The sequence below is a fragment of the Cucurbita moschata genome, unplaced genomic scaffold (genome assembly GCF_002738365.1).
Source record: "Cucurbita moschata cultivar Rifu unplaced genomic scaffold, Cmos_1.0 Cmo_Scf00013, whole genome shotgun sequence".
In the NCBI taxonomy this organism is placed as follows: Eukaryota; Viridiplantae; Streptophyta; class Magnoliopsida; order Cucurbitales; family Cucurbitaceae; genus Cucurbita; species Cucurbita moschata.
The window spans coordinates 1,972,659-1,993,099 of NW_019268529.1; the positions used below are offsets into that span (position 1 = coordinate 1,972,659).

The 20,441-nt window shown below is 36.1% G+C and overlaps 1 protein-coding gene and 18 non-coding genes across 20 annotated transcripts; 12 read left to right on the forward strand and 7 right to left on the reverse strand.

Moving 5' to 3' along the window:
- Positions 1–122: 122 nt before the first annotated feature.
- Positions 123–6,124, reverse strand: LOC111451726 (phosphoglycerate mutase-like protein 4). 2 transcript variants are annotated; one of them, XR_002712021.1, is made up of 8 exons: positions 6,013–6,124; positions 5,777–5,855; positions 3,588–3,638; positions 3,375–3,485; positions 1,372–1,503; positions 746–821; positions 278–670; positions 123–239 (listed from the first exon to the last, which is right to left on the reverse strand). XR_002712021.1 is itself a non-coding variant. In XM_023092257.1 (7 exons), exons 1-7 carry the CDS (start codon positions 6,030–6,032, stop codon positions 450–452), a joined length of 690 nt encoding a protein of 229 aa, XP_022948025.1. In that variant the 5' UTR covers positions 6,033–6,124; the 3' UTR covers positions 129–449. The 2 variants fall into 2 exon arrangements, 1 of the variants encoding a protein (XP_022948025.1); XM_023092257.1 differs by having other exon boundaries at positions 129–670.
- A 1,344-nt stretch (positions 6,125–7,468) lies between these two features.
- On the forward strand, positions 7,469–7,542 carry TRNAT-AGU. The gene has a single exon. It is a non-coding gene; the product is annotated as a tRNA-Thr (tRNA).
- Positions 7,543–7,770: 228 nt separating this feature from the next.
- TRNAT-AGU lies at positions 7,771–7,844 on the forward strand. The gene has a single exon. It is a non-coding gene; the product is annotated as a tRNA-Thr (tRNA).
- Positions 7,845–8,167: 323 nt separating this feature from the next.
- On the forward strand, positions 8,168–8,241 carry TRNAT-AGU. The gene has a single exon. It is a non-coding gene; the product is annotated as a tRNA-Thr (tRNA).
- A 142-nt stretch (positions 8,242–8,383) lies between these two features.
- On the forward strand, positions 8,384–8,457 carry TRNAA-AGC. The gene has a single exon. It is a non-coding gene; the product is annotated as a tRNA-Ala (tRNA).
- Positions 8,458–8,907: 450 nt separating this feature from the next.
- TRNAT-AGU lies at positions 8,908–8,981 on the forward strand. The gene has a single exon. It is a non-coding gene; the product is annotated as a tRNA-Thr (tRNA).
- A 286-nt stretch (positions 8,982–9,267) lies between these two features.
- TRNAT-AGU lies at positions 9,268–9,341 on the forward strand. The gene has a single exon. It is a non-coding gene; the product is annotated as a tRNA-Thr (tRNA).
- A 100-nt stretch (positions 9,342–9,441) lies between these two features.
- On the forward strand, positions 9,442–9,515 carry TRNAT-AGU. The gene has a single exon. It is a non-coding gene; the product is annotated as a tRNA-Thr (tRNA).
- A 234-nt stretch (positions 9,516–9,749) lies between these two features.
- TRNAT-AGU lies at positions 9,750–9,823 on the forward strand. The gene has a single exon. It is a non-coding gene; the product is annotated as a tRNA-Thr (tRNA).
- A 112-nt stretch (positions 9,824–9,935) lies between these two features.
- TRNAT-AGU lies at positions 9,936–10,009 on the forward strand. The gene has a single exon. It is a non-coding gene; the product is annotated as a tRNA-Thr (tRNA).
- A 97-nt stretch (positions 10,010–10,106) lies between these two features.
- On the forward strand, positions 10,107–10,180 carry TRNAT-AGU. The gene has a single exon. It is a non-coding gene; the product is annotated as a tRNA-Thr (tRNA).
- A 100-nt stretch (positions 10,181–10,280) lies between these two features.
- On the forward strand, positions 10,281–10,354 carry TRNAT-AGU. Its single transcript has one exon. It is a non-coding gene; the product is annotated as a tRNA-Thr (tRNA).
- A 7,371-nt stretch (positions 10,355–17,725) lies between these two features.
- Positions 17,726–17,799, forward strand: TRNAT-AGU. The gene has a single exon. It is a non-coding gene; the product is annotated as a tRNA-Thr (tRNA).
- Positions 17,800–19,170: 1,371 nt separating this feature from the next.
- On the reverse strand, positions 19,171–19,242 carry TRNAI-UAU. Its single transcript has one exon. It is a non-coding gene; the product is annotated as a tRNA-Ile (tRNA).
- A 443-nt stretch (positions 19,243–19,685) lies between these two features.
- Positions 19,686–19,757, reverse strand: TRNAT-UGU. The gene has a single exon. It is a non-coding gene; the product is annotated as a tRNA-Thr (tRNA).
- Positions 19,758–19,836: 79 nt separating this feature from the next.
- On the reverse strand, positions 19,837–19,908 carry TRNAT-UGU. The gene has a single exon. It is a non-coding gene; the product is annotated as a tRNA-Thr (tRNA).
- Positions 19,909–19,986: 78 nt separating this feature from the next.
- Positions 19,987–20,058, reverse strand: TRNAT-UGU. Its single transcript has one exon. It is a non-coding gene; the product is annotated as a tRNA-Thr (tRNA).
- A 145-nt stretch (positions 20,059–20,203) lies between these two features.
- Positions 20,204–20,275, reverse strand: TRNAT-UGU. The gene has a single exon. It is a non-coding gene; the product is annotated as a tRNA-Thr (tRNA).
- A 78-nt stretch (positions 20,276–20,353) lies between these two features.
- TRNAT-UGU lies at positions 20,354–20,425 on the reverse strand. The gene has a single exon. It is a non-coding gene; the product is annotated as a tRNA-Thr (tRNA).
- Positions 20,426–20,441: the final 16 nt, after the last annotated feature.

Genomic DNA, 20,441 nt, shown 5'->3' on the forward strand with positions numbered 1-20,441 from the left:
AAAAAAAAAAAAAAAAAAAAAAAAAAAAAAAAAACATTTACACATTAGCTGTGCATTCCTCTTTGTTATAGACAGTTTTGGTCAAGTGTTCTGATAATCGGTGTAGAACCAAATAAATTATAGACATCTTCAATAGAAGATGTGGAGATTGAGATTAAATAAATGATGTTTTGGTTTCCGTAAGATGGAAGAGAGGTGGCAACATGGTAACCAGCCATGGCACCCATTCATGGCGACACCCATTTGGCCACCATGGCGCACCCATTCATGGCGGCACCCATTCATGGCGACACCCATTTGGCCACCATGGCGCACCCATTCATGCCTAACACAATACCTACATCATCAATAGTAGTTTACTAACAAAAAGTTAACGGTAGAGACCATAACAATCTTTCTTGTTTTAAATTTAAGAACCAAAATGAATTCTCAGTCATGGAATGGTCAACCTAACCAGAATGTTTATCTCCTCCAAACCCAGACTGTAAATAATCCGTCTGGTTAAGGTGGCTAACATCACCCCATGATTTTACCTTCCATTCCTCCCCATCAGACAAGTGAAATATATTCACAGATGTATTCAGTATCTTGCCTCCAATACCGCGAGGATGAGATCGCTTAAACAGTGCTCGTATAGTACCGCCATGAGTGACCACAACGACTCGCTCGCCTGTGCTTCAACCAGGAAAATATTATTGAAGAAACTCATCAACAAATTGGTCACTGAACCAAAGCCAAGTATTACCTCTATGCTTATTTCCAATCTTTTGCAATGAAGATGTGCAACGCTGGTAAAGTTGGTCAAGACTTTCTCCACCACCCTGCATTTGGGGCAATACTAAAATAAATAATTCCAGTAATTACCCTATGAGCCATAATTTTGTAGATGCAATATGTTAAACAGACTTTCTATGTGCTTGAAAAAGTATTTTAAATGCAAATAAGAATACTAAAATAAAATTTAAGGACTTAAAAGTCATTCCAAACTGGCCCTTTCTCCGCACTACTGGTCAATATTCACCAGCAATAACATGCATACTCTACTGCCTAGGATGAACTCCAGAATAGAACTTAGCTACCCCTGCTTTAGAACAGAGTAAAACGAATTTAGCTCGCATCATAGCATAAACGGCCAACCAAAGTTTAGTACTCGAGCGCTGGATTAATGAAAAAAATGCAGTTCACAACTAAGTATCTTTTTCAAATTAAGCACATTTTGTGCATATTGGATGAATTTGGGAACAAAAAGATGACCGGTAAGTAGAAAGCCATTTATGTGCTATTCCCAGTAGAATTTCCTCAAGGTTCAATGCTCCAATGATTTTAGGATACCCATTAGATAATTGATATATGAAAAAGGAAAAATATTACCGGAATTGTTTGATCTGTACGGCGAGATTTTAAAGCTGCAGCAGCTTGAGGATTTGTCATGATTGCTTCATGATACACGAGACCTTGAAGCTCTCCCAAGTTTCTTTCCCTCATGTCAGGATCTTTAATAACCTAGATGAGACCTCCAAGTAAATTTCCAACAACAATAATAAAAAATAAGAGTACAATTGTACTTACAATCATACAAGAATATCCATAGCTATTTCACCGATTTCAGGACCTTAAGTGTTTTTCAGATATCACCAACCATTTATTACCAAGTGAGAGGAACTGTTTACAATTGGGTGAAGAGGGAAAAGAAGAAAAAAGAAGAAAGACAGCAAAATGTGTGCATGAGCAGGTTACACGTCTCTAAGAGTTACGGAAGCAATAAAGGCAAACAAATTGTGTTCAAGTATCCAAGTATTTGTGCTTATGTGCTTCTTCTGTGCATGCTTATGCGTCTCTGAGATGTGAAAAGTATTACACATACATCCACAAAATGCGACTACTTCTTTTACTACAATGAACTGCAAGATGAAGCAAAGGTAACTATTTGCAACTTAGTTGTCGACTCCATACAATCACAAATATTAATTATCATGAGAGAACAATAAGCGTGACTATTGTTATGATTAAGGTATATACTCATTTTCCAAAGATCTAAAGCTAGATTAAAAAATTGAATCCACCCTCCATAAGAGGTGATAGCCAATGCTCGCCACACATGGATATCTTTGGTTCCACATTTTGAAATTGGGATTATATGCCCCAAGACGAAACCAACTTTTGTTTGAGGACAGCAACCTTATTGTTCTAATACTACCACACCACAAGAAATCACTAGACAAATAGGGATTTAGGGATCGTTTCGGGGTTGACAAATTGTTGAAATTTTTTCTGAATTTTGTACCAATCATCATAAAAAGACTGCCTAGTTACAACTAGAGTGGGTGCCCACACTAATCTGTAAAATCCGGTGTCACACACCTTCACAAAGAAGAGTGATAGAAGGAAAGGGCTCTTCAGAGAAATAAAGATAAGGCTACATGACTTAATCATTTGAAGAGAACTGCTTCGATTAGACCATTTTATTGCTGCAGGAAGAACCAAATTTTGTTCCCTACCGTTGCTCTCTAACTTCACGTTTCAGCAAAAATACTCTCTTTAATTGGTAATTTTGGACCCAAATTGTGATATGGACACTCCCAATTTTTTCTGAAACATTTGGGTCAAGGGGATAAGGTTACGATCTTAAAACAATTACTGTACCCACATTACTTCGTTGAGGTCAAGGGAATCAAAACGCTATCCCAATCCTGTATATCTTTTGAATGCGGAAACATACAAAAATATGCTATTGAACGAGTTATTTAAAAAAAGAACCGATTGAATCATTTTTAACAAACACAATAATAGTCCAATAAAACAAATCACAAACACAAACAAAAGCATATCAATTTCATTTGGACAGGTTTGAATAATTGGTTTTAGTAAAGTATCTTTACCCTAAATATCAAAGAAAAGTTAACTTGTATCACAATATGATCTAATATAGGGGAAAGAAAAGGCAATTGACTATAAACTTCAACAGGAATCAGACTGTCACTTTGACTGGGTTGGGAGCATTGTAGTCATATAAGAAAAACAAAGGAAAAATATTACAAAACAGATGGATTTGCTAAAGTTGTCACTTTTCATGGTGAGATCAAATCCTTAAAATGACTGTGTAAAAAATACATTAATAAACAAGATTAAATATTTCTAAGTATTAGGGTGGAATAGTAATTTTTATGATATTAGTCCAGGTCTTGTGTTCAGCATTTTGTCCCCAATTAATATTTTTAATTTGATTGTTAGGTCTCATGCTAATTTTTTAACCTACAAGCAAAAGATAGTATGAAGAATACATAAAAAAAGATTACTATATTTTGATCTTTAAGCAAGGGTATTTTTTTTTAATGCAGTGGTGATTTAACAAATGGCTCGACTGAAAGTCATACCTCTGGAATACCACATGTAGTTGCAATTATTTGCGCAGTTTCAAGAGCTCTTTTTAAGTCAGAAGAGTATACAGCAGAGATTTTCCGCTCCTTGGCCAGACGGTTAGCAACCTTTGAAATAAGAATGTAGAGTTCAAAACTACTTTTTTAACTTTTACACAGTCCTGATGTTACATGTTAAGATTAAGACATGGAACATAAGTTTTAACTCACTGCAACTGCTTGCTGTCGCCCCGCTTCATTTAATTCTACATCCAGGTGTCCCTATTTAAAACATAAATTCAGATGGGAACAAAAGAGTTCACCAAAGTTGGAAGGGGATAATGATCAAAAGCACAGTATATATTCGAGATTAAAAAAAGGGACAAAAGTCATGTTAGGTTAATTTGATTCTCCATAAAACTTGTAGAGATATAATATAAGACAGGCAGAAGTTCCTTAAAAGAGTATCAACACACTATTTTCTTTCCTTAACTACTATTTCATATTAAAATTTTGGATAAATGAAACTCTTAGATCCCTAAAATTTAAGTTAAGATTATAAGGTCCATAAATTTCAAAACTCGACAACTTTTTCATAAAAGAAATATTTAAGGACGCACCCACATTGATGGCCAAACTCTCGAGACATCAGGTTTTCCCTATAGACGGTTCAATTATGTATCATAGGACGGTTCAGCTTGGTTTTCATTTTTTCTTTTTATTTTTGGTGGTTAGGTTTTAGTTCAACACTCCACCGAGCTTAACCGAACCTACTATACCCCAACCAGAGACCAACAAAACGGAAGATGGCCTCTAAAATTAATCAATGGTGTTATACTTTGCATGTAAGCCTTTCCATACAAAAACTTTGATATTGGAGATTATATTCTTCCACAACAGTCAATCAAAATAGAAGAAGATTTTGTGCTTCTAATATTAAGCTGCTTCCAAAAATGAAAATACAATACTCCTAACTAGCATAACAGACTAACTAGGTAACAATCTAACTTTACATCAGCCACATTTTTTCATCTTTTCCCATCAATTTTCCTTGATGCGTAACCTCTCATTATCTTGATCATGCTAAGTCCCTTCCACTTGCCATACCTTTTTCCTCTTCATATAAATGAACCTGATTAGAGGCCCCATCAGGGCCAGGTCCATCTTTGGGCAAAGTTCCAAAGGTTATTGGAACCATACTTGAGCCTTAATCTCATCTTTAAGCTCATTGGCAAACTTCCCATCTAACACACACATGTTTCAAAATGTAGGTGCATGGGATGGTAGTGTTTTGCATTGCCTGCAGATTCACAAAAGAAAGGAACTTCTAGCAAATATGCTGCCAGAGTAAAGGATCGACAACAAGGGCGTTCTAATGTGTTGTAGATTCTTATCCAAGTCTTGTATCATTTGATGATGCTAGATGAATCGCTAGAAACATCTATCCTCCAATGTTGGTCTAAATTGGTTAATTAACTACGCCTTCAAGTCGATCCAACTCCTAAAGGAACCAAAGAGTGGCTACCCCAAGTTTTTCATGTAGATTAATTTATCAAAAGACTCCTAAAAAATCTACACATTTGGGTAAATCTCTTGGACATGAATCTCATGTGCTCCTGGGCCATGCATTATGGGAGTCACGTTATGTTGTTTCTTGTGATTCTTTAACCAGAACCTTCCTTTTTCTATGACCCCCTTGAAGCATCGTGCTAATGTTATTCCCTGTTCATTCTTTTCATTTTCTTCGTAAGTACTTACAGCATCCTTCTCTTGGAATTTGACAATGCTCTCACTCACCACCAAAATTTCCTCCGTGATTACAAACTAAATTCCCCAAACTTCTCTTTATAATTCTGTTCTTGTTCCCACCTTCTTTGATACTTACATTCCCCATTGATGAACTGCTCCCATGACATCTTGACAGAATGTGGCCACTAGATTTCATCAATCAAGAAAAAGAATACAACAGTGGATGTTCGAGAAACTTCATATACTCTTATACTGAATTTATCTAAGATATCCCTTCATTCTCAAACTCCCCCCATCCGTCTCCCATTTTGGACATTTATTCTTCTGTCCCCTTTTATAAGTAATATGTAATGGGACCCTATAGATTGCTGATAACTGTTGAAACGAAGCCATTCCAGGCTTTAAAAAAAGAACATCCAATTTTCAGTCCATGGAACCAGAGCAATATTCTCACGCTAACATCAAGAACATGCAAGACCAAAAGGAATAAGAGGGGGGAAGTGTCGAAGGAATTATTGGGGAAAGAAATTAGGCTAAATGAAATTTAGCAAAATTGATGAAAACATTCTTCACGAAAGAACCTACAATCGATCATCCTCCTACTTGATCATGTGATAAATTAACCAAATTCATCCGAACAAAATTTTATAGGTTTGCTAATGATGTAGAACCTGAATTCTTGCTTCGGCATTCCAAGCTGTTTCACCGTGCCTTATCACAACAATTTCAGCAACTGCTGGGTTGACATAGCTGCATATCAACATCAACATGCGATCCAATTCAAGTTCATAATCAAACGTAGAAACCGAGGAAAAGGCAAATTACAAAATACAAAAACAACAAAATAAAAAACGAAAAAGAAATAGGAATTAGTGGTGAGAGCAGAAGAGAAAACTGATGATCGAACCTGAAATCCGACTCGGCCATGGAAGAGAGATGGCGTATCTGGGTGATCGAGTCGCGAGGGTAGTGAAAATCTAGACTTCCAAGTAAACATTTCGCTTCATTTAATATCCACAAATAGAAAGTTTACGATTAAATTATGAATTTTTTATGCTTCTATTTTTTATTTTTTTTATCCCTCAAATGATTTTCTTTTCATTATTTCTCTTTTATCTCAAAGGGACTAAAGCAGGTTTGATCCCAAAGGATGAACTCGAGCCTACAACAAATAGTAACCTATGACGACACAAAATTTGTTTGGTTTAAGGGTTCGTTGGATATCCATAAATGACGACAAATAGTAACCTATGACCGACACAAAATTTGTTTGGTTTAAAGGTTCATAGATATCCATAAATGACGACAAATAATAACCTATAACAACACAAAATTTTTTTGGTTTAAGGGTTCGTTAGATATCCATAAATGACGACACAAAATTTATTTGGTTTAAGGGTTCGTTAGATATCCATAAATGACGACACAAGGATTGTTAGATATCTATAAATGACGACAAATAGTAACGTATGCCGACCCAAAATTTGTTTGGTGTAAGGGTTCAATTTTGTACCTTTGATATTAATTTTGAGAATAAATATCATTTGGTTAGAGGGAGTTTGAGCTTATTATTGGACTTAGACATCAAACATGATATGTGAGGAACAATGTTTATTGGGTTAGACTTAGAATAAAGTTCTTTAATGATAGTACAATTAAGATTTTATTTTTATTTCATCGAAATTGTAATGATAAATGTAGAGAAAAAAGTGGCAAATAAACACGAGCTTACTTAGATGATTAGGATAGGCTTTGTAACGTGAATTGGAGCGAGATAATATTTGAGATGAAAGGTTGAATAAACGTATTATGGTTAAAAAAACGTCATACAAAGAGTGGTCAAATGGTATATCAGAAACATACAATCTTTATGGTTTTCCACATATATTCCACGTTACAAATAATTTTTTTATTTTTCCGTTTCTATGTTCTGAAGCAACTCTTGTAGCTCAATTGGTTAGAATACGGTTATTATCATCAACCAATGGGATCCGACAGGGAACTAATAGTGGGGATTGATGAATTTTAGTAAAAATACAAAATAGATTAGAGTTTATCGTTTTAACGGTTTGAATGTTAGTTAGTTTTTCATTTCTATGTTTGGTATGTCTACTCTTCGAAGTGGCTCTTATAGCTTAGCTGGTTAGAGCACTTGTTTAATAAGCGGGAGGTCTTTTGAGTTCAACTCTCAACAAGAGCACATTTTCATGAACCGATGTGATCGGATACTTGAAACTAATAATAGCGGTATTGTTGATAATCATTTTCTTGAACGGATACCTGAAACTAGGTTTATCTTTTTTACCGTCTAAATGTTAGTTTGTTTGTCGTTTCTATGCTCGGTATGTCTACTTTTTGAAGTGGCTCTTGTAGCTCAGTTGGTTAGAGCACCCGTTTAGTAAGCGGGAGGTCTTGAGTTCAACTCTCAACAAGAGCATTTTCTCTATAATCAATGAGATCATACTTGAAACTAATAATAGTTGTATTTTGTTGATGCTTTTCGGTTAAAATTGATTGGGTCTTATCTTTTTTACCGTTTGAATATTAGTTTGTTTGTCATTTCTATGCTCGGTATGTCTACCTTTCGAAGTGGCTCTTGTAGCTTACCGTTTGAATATTAGTTTGTTTGTCGTTTCTATGCTCGGTATGTCTACCTTTCAAAGTGGCTCTTGTAGCTCAATTGGTTAGAGCACCCATTTAGTAAGCGGGAGGTCTTAAGTTCAACTCTCAACAAGAGCATTTTCTTGAACCAATGTGATCGTATACCTGAAATTAATAATAGCGGTATTGTTGATAACCAATTTAGGTTAAAATTGATTGGGGCTTATATTTTTTACCGTTTGAATGTTAGTTTGTTTGTCATTTCTATGCTCGATATGTCTAACCTTTAAATTGGCTCTTGTAGCTCAGTTGGTTTGAGCACCACTTTAGTAAGCGGGAGGTCTTAAGTTTAATTCTCAATAAGAGCATTTTCTTGAACCGATGATAGGCTTATCTTTTTTACCGTCTAAATGTTAGTTTGTTTGTCGTTTCTATGCTCGGTATGTCTACTTTTTGAAGTGGCTTTTGTAGCTCAGTTGGTTAGAGCACCCGTTTAGTAAGCGGGAGGTCTTGAGTTCAACTCTCAACAAGAGCACATTTTCTCAAATCGATCTGATCGAATACTTGAAACTAAAATAGCAGTATGATTGATACCTGAAACTAGGCTTATCTTTTTTACCGTCTAAATGTTAGTTTGTTTGTCGTTTCTAAGCTCAGTATGTTTATTTTTTGAAGTGGCTCTTGTAGCTCAGTTGGTTAGAGCACCTGTTTAGCAAGCAAGAGGTCTTGAGTTCAACTCTCAACAAAAACATTTTCTCGAACCATGTGATTGGGTTGTTGGTTTGTTTGTCGTTTCTATGCTCGGTATGTCTACCTTTTGAAGTGGCTCTTATAGCTCAGTTGGTTAAAGCACCGCTTTAGTAAGCGGGAGGTCTTGAGTTCAACTCTCAACAAGAGCACATTTTCTCGAACCGATGAGAACAAATACCTGAAACTAGGATTATCTTTTTTACCGTTTGAATGTTAGTTTGTTTGTCGTTTCTATGATCGGTATGTCTACTTTTTGAAGTGGCTTTTGTAGCTCAGCTGGTTAGAGCACCCGTTTAGTAAGCGGGAGGTCTTGAGTTAGTTCAACTCTCAAAAAGAGCACATTTTCTCGAACCGATGAGAACAGATACCTGAAATTGGGCTTATCTTTTTTACCGTTTGAATGTTAGTTTTTTTGTCGTTTCTATGCTCGGTATGTCTACTTTTTTAAGTGGCTCTTGTAGCTCAGTTGGTTAGAGCACCCGTTTAGTAAGCGGGAGGTCTTGAGTTCAACTCTCAACAAGAGCACATTTTCTCGAACCGATGAGAACAGATACCTGAAATTGGGCTTATCTTTTTTACCGTTTGAATGTTAGTTTTTTTGTCGTTTCTATGCTCGGTATGTCTACTTTTTTAAGTGGCTCTTGTAGCTCAGTTGGTTAGAGCACTTGTTTAGTAAGCGGGAGGTCTTGAGTTCAACTCTCAACAAGAAGAGCAACATTATTGTCAACGATATATATTTTGGTATCTATTTTACGTTTTTAATGTTAGTTTGTTTGCCGGTTCCATGTTCGATATGTTAGCTTTTGATGTGGCTCTTGTAGCTCAGTTGGTTAGAGCACCCGTTTAGTAAGCGGGAGGTCTTGAGTTCAACTCTCAACAAGAGCAACATTATTGTCAACCAATGATATATATTTGGGTATCTATTTTACGTTTGAATGTTAGTGCGTTTGCCGGTTCTATGTTCGATATGTTAACTTTTGATGTGGCTCTTGTAGCTCAGTTGGTTAGAGCACCCGTTTAGTAAGCGGGAGGTCTTGAGTTCAACTCTCAACAAGAGCAACATTATTGTCAACCAATGATATATATTTGGGTATCTATTTTACGTTTGAATGTTAGTGCGTTTGCCGGTTCTATGTTCGATATGTTAACTTTTGATGTGGCTCTTGTAGCTCAGTTGGTTAGAGCACCTTGCCGGTTCTATGTTCGATATGTTAGCTTTTGATGTGGCTCTTGTAGCTCAGTTGGTTAGAGCACCCGTTTAGTAAGCGGGAGGTCTTGAGTTCAACTCTCAACGCTCTTGTAGCTCAGTTGGTTAGAGCACCCGTTTAGTAAGCGGGAGGTCTTGAGTTCAACTCTCAACGAGAGCACATTTTCTCGAACCGATGAGAACAGAGACCTGAATCTGGGCTTATCTTTTTTACCGTTTGAATGTTAGTTTGTTTGTCGTTTCTATGCTCGGTATGTCTACTTTTTTAAGTGGCTCTTGTAGCTCAGTTGGTTAGAGCACCTGTTTAGTAAGCGGGAGGTCTTGAGTTCAACTCTCAACAAGAGCAATATTATTGTCAACGATATATATTTTGGTATCTATTTTACGTTTTTAATGTTAGTTCGTTTGCCGGTTCCATGTTCGATATGTTAGCTTTTGATGTGGCTCTTGTAGCTCAGTTGGTTTGAGCACTCGTTTAGTAAGCGGGAGGTCTTGAGTTCAACTCTCAATAAGAGCAACATTATTGTCAACCAATGATATATATTTGGGTATCTATTTTACGTTTGAATGTTAGTGCGTTTGCCGGTTCTATGTTCGATATGTTAGCTTTTGATGTGGCTCTTGTAGCTCAGTTGGTTAGAGCACCTGTTTAGTAAGCGGGAGGTCTTGAGTTCAACTCTCAACAAAAGCAATATTATTGTCAAGCACGACCAAGGTGTTAGTGCGTTTGCCGGTTCTATGTTTGATATGTTAGCTTTGATGTGGCTTTTGTAGCTTAGTTGGTTAGAGCACCGCTTTAGTAAGCGGGGGAGGTCTTGAGTTCACAATGTTTTATTGTCAACCATGACCAAGGAGCTTTCATACCTCAAGGTCCAGTCCACTAAGAAGCTACAAATCTTATTTAATTATAATTTCTTCGAATCACGAGTATAGAAACGAGTTTTCTTTACTCTTGATCGTAATCCGTTCCATACTTTCCCTTGGGTTGATTTCCATATCATTTGATCGGATATATGTTTCATTGCGCTATCTCTTTTAATTCTCTTATAATTTTTTATTCTTATGTTCTTTAAAGTGTTAGATCTGGATCTTATCAACACTTTGTTCTTCTTTAAGATTTCCATATCATTTGATCGGATATATGTTTCATTGCGCTATCTCTTTTAATTCTCTTATAATTTTTTTTCTCAGTTGTGTAGAATTTTCATGTTCTATCACAAAAATATATAACTTAGATTTATCCAATCAGAAGAAAATAAAAACCATTGAAAGAAAGAAAGCTTATTGATGTTAAATGTCTTTAGGTTATTGATGTTAAATGTCTTTCTTTTTTCTTGTTGATTATTATATGTAACTCTCATATGTTACTACGTCTAAATTAGTCTTAATCATTTTCTTTCTTTAATTCGTTTCTTTGTCGTTATTCGGATTGCTTCTTCAATACCTTGTTTATGTGTTGAGTGTGTTGTCTATTCACTTTGAATTGCACGAGTGTGATTTGTGTGTGCTCAATTGTGAGGGTGAGTTTGCAAGGGAGTGACACATTGATTCGAGTGTTGAGTTCTAAACACGAGTGAACTACCTTTACGAGTGAATACACGTGAGGGAGCGCTTGTGAGGTCCTTTTTTTTCTTTTACCTTTCTTTTATAACATGGAAAATCCAGACGACAATACTGACATTACTGATGCATGATTGAGAGAAGCACAACAACGAACCATGGAAAGCCTAATTCGAGGAATAGAAGAGTTGACTGATCGAATAGGAAGATTGGAGATTCAAAATCAAGCTCGACAGAGGATTCCACTACCTACGCCCTCAACCGATACATATGAGGGGGACAATTCTGATCACCACGAGGATAATCCACATGGGGTTGGTCATGACTTGATGCGAGGGAGAGACCATGGAAGAAGGTATCATAATTTACAACAACGAGTTCCTTATGATGATAGAATTGATCGTAACGTGGGGAGCATCAAATTAAAACTTCCCAAGTTTTATGGCAAAACCGATCCAGAAGAGTACCTTCAATGGGAGAAAACGGTGGAGCCGGTGTTCAACTATCATAATTTTAGTGATGAAAAGAAGGTACTGTTATGCATTGCTCAATTCAAACAATATGCTCAAATTTGGTGGGATAAATTGATGTCAAGTAGGAGAAGAAATCTTGAAGCACCAATTGATTCATGGGTCGAGTTCAAAGAGTCCATGAGGAAGTGTTTTGTTCCACAATATTTTCAACGGGACACGGCACAAAAGCTTCAAGCATTGAAACAAGGACGCAAATCTGTGGAGGATTATTACAAGGAGATGGATAAATTGATGGATCGACTTGAACTCGATGAGGACATGGAGGCTCTCATGGCGCGGTTTCTTAATGGGTTAAACACAGAGATTGCGGACAGGACTGATTTACAGCCTTATTCTAATATTGAGGAGTTGTTGCACATTGCAATTAAGATCGAGAGGCAAATCCAACGAAGGTCTCAATAGTATTCTTCTAAAACTTTTCCCAATTCTACTTCTACATGTAAAAAGGATAGTAAGAACACTAATTATAAGCATAGAAATCAAGAGATTAATGAGAAGCCTCAAGCTAAATTTGAGAAAGGGGAGAGTTCCAGAACAGAGAAAGAAAAAGTAGAAAAGTATAATGTTCGAAATAGAGATTTAAAGTGTTGGAGATGTCAAGGGGTAGGACACTATAGTAGAGATTGCCCAAATGCAAGAATTATGACCATCAAGGAGGGAGAAATTGTTCCGGATGACGAGGCACATGACGACATAAATGAGGAAACTGATGAGAGTGAGGAGTTTATTGAAGAGGACCCTACACATATATCTTTGGTTACTCGACGAGCTCTAAACACCCACATTAAGGATAACGGCCTAGACCAAAGGGAGAACTTGTTTCAAACTCGGTGTCTTGTTCAATCTGTACCTTGTAGTGTTGTCATTGATAGCGGTAGTTGCACCAATGTTGTGAGTTCCATTCTGGTCAAAAGACTTAATTTAAAGACACAACCACATCCAAGACCCTACAAGCTTCAATGGTTGAATGATTGTGGAGAAGTACGGGTAACTCAACAAACTCTTGTTTCTTTTACTATTGAAAAATATGTTGATGATGTTTTATGTGATGTTGTATCCATGCATGTTGGAGATTTACTACTGGGGAGGCCATGGCAATTTGATCGTCAGGTAATGTATGATGGGTATGCAAATCGATATTCTTTTACTCACAATGGTAGAAAAACTACTCTTGTTCCATTGTCTCCAAAAGATGTATTTATTGATCATTGCAAACTTGAAAAGAAAAGGCAAGAGGCTGATGCAAAAGCAGAGATTGAAAAAGAATCAAGTGAAAAAAAAAAGCTTGAGTGAAAAGCAAGAGAGTAACACTCAGCCTAGAGAAAAAAAAGAGAGAAAAACCAAATCAGTAAGCTTGAATGTTAGATCAAGTGAGACTAGGAATGTTTCGCTCTCTAACCAGACTATTCTTGTACTTATGTGCAAGGGATCTTGTTACTTTACTAACATGCTTAACCCTTCTTTGCCTAGTGATTTTGTTATGCTTTTGCGAGAGTTTGAAAATTTATTTTCCGAGGAGATGCTTAGTAGTTTGCCACCACTTAGAGGGATTGAACACAAGATTGACTTCATTCCTGGCGCTCCCATTCCAAACCGACCAACTTATAGGACTAATCCAAAGGAGACTAAAGAGATACAAAGGCAAGTAAGTGAACTCCTTGCTAAAGGGTATGTACGTGAAAGTTTGAGTTCTTGTTCTGTTCTAGTTATTCTTGTACCTAAGAAAGATGGTTCTTGACGTATGTGTGTTGATTGTAGGGCTATAAACAAGATAACTATAAAGTATAAGCATCCAATTCCCAGATTAGATGATATGCTTGATGAATTGCATGGATGTAGTCTTTTTACTAAGATTGATTTAAAATCGGGTTATCATCAAATTCGCATGCATATTGGGGATGAGAGGGAAACAGCTTTTAAAACCAAGTATGGTCTTTATGAATGGTTGGTTATGCCTTTTGGATTAACTAATGCACCTAGTACATTCATGAGACTAATGAACCATGTCTTACGAGAATACTTAGTTAAGTTTGTGGTTGTTTATTTTGATGACATCCTTGTTTACTCTAAATCTTTAGATGATCATATTACCCATGTACGCGATGTTTTGACTACTTTAAGATACGAATGTTTGTACGTAAATTTAAAGAAATGTAGCTTTTGCATGGAAAAAGTTAACTTTCTTGGGTTTGTAGTTTCATCTAATGGTGTTGAGGTTGATGAGGAGAAAGTGAAGGCTATAAAAGATTGGCCTACACCTAAAAATGTAAGTGAGGTGAGAAGTTTTCATGGTCTTGCAAGTTTCTACTGTAGGTTCATTAAGAATTTTAGTATAATTGCTTCACCCTTGAATGAACTTGTTAAGAAAAATGTATCCTTTATATGGGAAAAAGATCAAGAACTTGCTTTTAATACTTTGAAAGAAAAATTGAGTTATGCTCCCTTGCTTGCATTACCTAATTTTGAGTCTACTTTTGAAATTGAATGTGATGCTAGTGGAGTAGAGATAGGTGTTGTATTAATGCAAAATCAAAGACCTTTAATGTTCTTAAGTGAGAAGTTGACTGGTGCATCTTTGAGGTATCCAACTTATGACAAAGAGCTTTATGCTTTGGTTCGTGCATTGCAAACCTGGCAACATTATCTTTGGCCTAAGGAGTTCATTATTCATATAGATCATGAAAGTTTAAAGCATTTGAGAGTACAAAATAAACTCAACAGACGACATGCTAAGTGGTTAGAATTTATTGAAACATTCCCTTGTGTCATAAAATATAAACAAGGTAAGGAGAACATTGTTGCAGATGCTTTATCACGAAGGTATATCCTCCTCAATACTTTGAATGCTAGGTTGTTGGGTTTTGAACACATAAAGGATTTGTATCACATAACATGTTCTTTGCTCCTTTTGTTGAATCTTGTAAAAAAGGACTCATTGTGGATAATTACTTGTTGTTAGATGGATTTTTGTTCCGAAAAGGCAAACTTTGCATACCATCTTGTTCCATCCGTGAGCTACTTGTGAGGGAAGCTCATGGAGGTGGTATAATGGCACACCATGGAGTTTCTAAAACTTATGATATGCTCTCTGAACATTTTTTTTGGCCTAAAATGAGACATGATGTTCATAAAGTTTGTGCTCGTTGCATAGCATGTAAACCAGCTAAGTCTAGGCTTCAACCACATGGTTTATACTCTCCATTACCGGTTCCTAATGGTCCTTGGATTGATATATCAATGGATTTTGTTTTAGGTCTACCTAGGACTAGGAAAGGTTATGATAGCATCTTCGTTGTGGTTGATCGACTTAGTAAAATGGCTCATTTTATTCCTTGTCACAAAACTGATGATGCAAAACACATTGCAGACCTGTTCTTTAGGGAAGTTGTACGATTGCATGGCATTCCTAAAAGCATCGTTAGTGATCGTGATGTAAAATTTTTAAGCCACTTTTGGCGTGTTTTATGGGGTAAGTTAGGAACTAAGCTAGTATATTCAACTACTTGTCATCCTCAAACGGATGGACAAACTGAAGTTGTTAACAGAACCATGACTGCTATGATTAGGGCTATTATTGATAAGAATCTTAAGACTTGGGAGGATTGTTTGCCATTTATAGAATTTGCATATAATAGGGTTGTTCATAGCACTACTAAATGAACACCTTTTGAAATTGTTTATGGCTTTAATCCTTTAACCCCCATTGACTTGTTACCCATACCGTCAAAAGAGTTTGTGAATTTTGATGCAAATGCCAAGGTTGAGTTTGTTCATAAACTGCACAAGCAAGTGAAAGAACAAATTGAGAAACAAAATTCCAAGGTTGCCACCCAAATTAATAAAGGACGTAAGATTGTCATCTTCAAGCCAGGAGATTGGGTTTGGGTGCATTTCCGAAAAGAAAGATTTCCTATTCAAAGAAAATCTAAGCTTTTACCACGAGGAGATGGACTTTTTCAAGTTCTTGAGCGTATCAACGATAATGCTTATAAAATTGATTTACCAGGTAAGTACGGTGTTAGTACAACTTTTAATGTTGTTGATTTGAGTCCTTTTGATGTAGGTGATGGCTTGGATTTGAGGACGAATCCTTTTCAAGAGGGGGAGAATGATATGAACCACGACCAGAATTTCCATACCTCAAGGTCCAATTACAAGGACGAGAGCCAAGAAGCTACAACAAACCTTATACAGTTATATTCAAGCTATGGTGAGCTCATCAAAGAAAATTCTAGAAGACGCTAGAGACCTCCCTTATATGTTGTGCAAAGTTGAGCTTAAAAAAAGAGATGAATTAAATGCACTTTAAGTTGCATTTAATGAACTCCGCTGAATTTATAAAACTAGTCCAGGGATGAGTCAATAAGCATTTTTTATTAATTGCATTATTTAATTATAGTTTAACTATTTGTTTGTCATATTTAAGCTAATTTTAAATATAGGAGTTAAGGTTATATTGTAAACCATGTAAGTTGCTATAATCCACCATTAACTAGTCATTTTAATATGGAGGTTAGGGGTATTTTTCATTTACTAGCCCATTTAATTTGGGAGTTATGTATCACATAGGTTAAAGGTTGTAAGGGCTATATAAAACGTTCTTTTCTTTGATTAGACATCAGATTTTGAAATTAAGAATAGAATTTCTATTTTAGCTTTGTTGAGAGCTAAACTTTCTTTGCAAATTCTTGGTTTAGAACTTGCATGTAAAGTCATTCAAGTGGTATTGATCAAACCTCTTGTGGAGTGATTCGAACCACGAGTTTAGAAACGAGTTTTCTTTACTCTTGATCTTGATCATCAAGGTAATCCGTTTCATACTTTCCCTTGGGTTGATTTCCATATCAGGTGAGAACAGCTTCGGATATTTTTCCTTCATCTCGCATGGCTTCCTACTTAGTGGTTCTATCACAGTACCTAGACTAAAGTCATTTCTCAGGTGCATAGGACCTTCACTTCTCGAGCTAGCATCCTTTCCGACATTTCTTTATAGCTCAGGTTCTCACCTATCTGTAAAGGCTCATAGTTTATCCTATCTGTTTGGATGGTTAAATACTTCCAGAGCATGGATACATGAAATACGTTATGCATCATAGAGAGGAACGGTGATAAGCCTACTCTATACGCCACTAGTTCTGCTCATTCTAAAAGGTCAAAGGGTCAGATGAAGCATAGGCTCAACTTGTCCTTTCATCCAACCTTTCATCGAGGCCACCTTCAAAAATATTTATCACCTGCTTTAAACTCTAGGTTCCTACGCCTTATGTTCGCATAATCCTTTTGTTTACTTTAAGTCATCATTCTTGTCCTAATATTTTGCACGATCTCATTGATGGTTTGGACTAATTCTAATCCTGGCGGAGAATGTTTAACGATTTTTAACAAGTCAACAAGTAGCTATCATACCGCACTCACTTATTGACCCATAGTGCTATTGTAATATCTTTTCTTCCATGTTGTAACATGCCTCTATCTGCAAACCTGGTATCCTCAAGTTTTGGACATACCGGTTAAGAGCAATATTATTGTCAATGAAATCATATATATTTGACCATCTATTTTACGTTTGAATGTTAGTTCGTTTGCTGTTTCTACATTCAATATTTCCATTTCTTAATGTGGCTCTTGTAGCTTAGTTGGTTAGAGCACTTGTTTAGTAAGCGGGAGGTCTTGAGTTCAACTTTCAATAAGAGTAGTATTATTGTCAACCAATGAATGATATATATTTGGGTATCTATTTTACGTTTGAATGTTAGTGCGTTTGCCGGTTCTACGATACATTAGCTTTTGATGTGGCTCTTGTAGCTGAGTTGGTTAGAGCACCTGTTTAGTAAGCGGGAGGTCTTAAGTTCAACTCTCAACAAGAGCAACATTATTGTCAACCAATGATATATATTTGGGTATCTATTTTACGTTTTAATGTTAGTGCGTTTGCCGGTTCTATGTTCGATATGTTAGCTTTTAATGTGGCTCTTGTAGCTCAGTTGGTTAGAGCACCCGTTTAGTAAGCGGGAGGTCTTGAGTTCAACTCTCAACAAGAGCAATATTGATGTGTGTCTGTCTCTCGTTGAGCCACCCTCCACCTCGCTTGACTAGTGAAGAGAGTCGGAAGTTATCTTACCGTCCTCGGACGATTCTCTGATCTCCGCCTTCGGATCGGATTTCGGCCAAGTTTCTTCACAGATCATGTGTAGAGTTTTTCCTAGGTGAATATATCTTTGTTTCCTCCCAATTTTCTCTCCAACTTCTTTTTTTCTTTGGCAGAAGTTTGATTGGGTTTTCATTAACCATGTGGCGGAGTGACAAAATGACATTTTTGCCCTTCCGTTGATTTACCATTTTTTTTTATTACAAGTTTGTCATAAAAGAAAGATGGGATGGTTGACTGATGGGCCCTCTTTCAAATTAATTAATTGATGTTAATTAAATGATGTTTTAACGATAACAAATGTACTTTTAATTACTAATAATTTTAGTATTTTGAAGCTTAGAATGACAATACAATGCCTTTTAAATCACTCAAATCAAGACTACAACTAAAAAGTTATAGCAGAAACAAAATAAAATAGAAAATACCTAACGAAATAACATGACAGCTAAGTTGTCCTCATGAACCAATCAAACTATCACAAATTTTAGATTTTGGAAGAGTAACATAATAGAGTTTGTTCTCCAAGTCGTAAAAGTAGCGGCGTTAAAGTTGTACTCTGATCTATGAAAAGAGTCGAGAAGGTTTTTATTCATATTCCCTAGAGACGCATAGAAAGTGAAGTTGATCAAGTTTGACCCAACGCTATAAAATTACTATATCTCACTAATTTTGAAATTATTATCATGATTTGTTAGTTTTGTCTTTAATTGTTATAAATTGAATTATTTTACACAAATGTCATATTAATTGATTTTCAATTGATAAAAAGTTTGATAATAAATTGAAAAGATTCAAAAAAATATTTTATATTAAATATATTAAATTTACAAAACAAAAAACGATTTAAATAGGATACAAATCCAAATAATATGCTAAAAGACCTAAAATATACGAGAGATACTCCAAGATGATCCCTACCTTGACTAGGCAATTTCGATAGGTAGAATGTAGTGAGTATAAAAATATGTATGCGCTCAAGTAGGAAATTAGTATTAAAATTGAGCTATTATAATATAAGGGAGTATTATTAAAGCTCGACTCTCGACCTTGACAATTCTACCGGACCTGAAACTCTAATACCAACTTGTTACGACTACATTTTTTAAATACACAACATTCGAGAACTCTCCCACCTTAACTGATTATAGCAAACACATGTATAAAAAATGTAGTTAAGCTTATATACGAAATATAGAATATAGAATATGGATTGAACTATAACGAACACATGAATACAAAATGTGGAATGTATAAAATTGTGTACGCCCTCATGCACGATTGAACTACAAACCTTCAATTTATAAGAATGACGTTCTACCACTGAACTATAAGGGCTATTAATATTAAAACTCAACTCTCGACAACCCTGGCAATTCTATAGAAACTCTCCCACCTTGACCGACAATAGCGAACACATGAATACGAAATGTAGAATGTATAAAAGTGTGAGTGTCCCTCATTCAGGATATATTCTTACACGTCTACTTCTTAATGCCGGTCTACTCCTTAATGCCCTCATTCAGGATCGAACTACAGACTATAGGTCTACCGAACTAACGACCTTGGCACCAAACTAACGCTCAACCACCGAGCTATAAGAGCAATTACTATTATAAAACTTAACTCTTGACGACCTTGGAAATTCTAAGAGCAATTACTATTATAAAACTTAACTCTTGACGACCTTGGAAATTCTAAGAGCAATTACTATTATAAAACTTAACTCTCGACGACCTTGGCAATTCTATAGAAACTCTCCCACATTGACCAACATAGAATGCCCTCATGCAGGATTGAACTACAGACCTTCAGTTTACAAGACTAACGCTCTACCACTGAGCTATAAGGGCTATTGTTTTCAATAACTTGACTCTCAAGACCTTGACAATTCTATAGGAACTCTCCCACACATGAATACAAAATGTGTAATGCCCTCATGCAGGATTGAACTACAGACCTTCAGTTTACAAGACTGATGCTCTACCACTGAACTATAAGGGCTATTGTTTTCAAAACTTGACTCTCAAGACCTTGGCAATTCTATAGGAACTCTCCCACCCATGAATACAAAATGTGTAATGCCCTCATGCAGGATTGAACTACAGACCTTCAGTTTACAAGACTGATGCTCTACCACTGAGCTATAAGGGCTATTGTTTTCAAAACTTGACTCTCAAGACCTTGGCAATTCTATAGGAACTCTCCCACACATGAATACAAAATGTGTAATGCCCTCATGCAGGATTGAACTACAGACCTTCAGTTTACAAGACTCCCATGAATACAAAATGTGTAATGCCCTCATGCAGGATTGAACTACAGACCTTCAGTTTACAAGACTGACGCTCTACCACTGAGCTATAAGGGCTATTGTTTTCAAAACTTGACTCTGAAGACCTTGGCAATTCTATAGGAACTCTCCCACACATGAATACAAAATGTGTAATGCCCTCATGCAGGATTGAACTACAGACCTTCAGTTTACAAGACTGATGCTCTACCACTGAACCATAAGGGCTATTGTTTTCAAAACT

Bases quoted from the DNA above. Each gene is read 5' to 3' on its own strand.
- LOC111451726 (XM_023092257.1), bottom strand. From the start codon at position 6,032: ATGGCCGAGTCGGATTTCAG. The intron at 5,856-6,012 runs GTTCGATCATCA...GTTGATATGCAG, and splicing joins ATGGCCGAGTCGGATTTCAG to CTATGTCAACCCAGCAGTTG. The intron at 3,486-3,587 runs GTGAGTTAAAAC...CTTATTTCAAAG, and splicing joins GGCGACAGCAAGCAGTTGCA to GTTGCTAACCGTCTGGCCAA.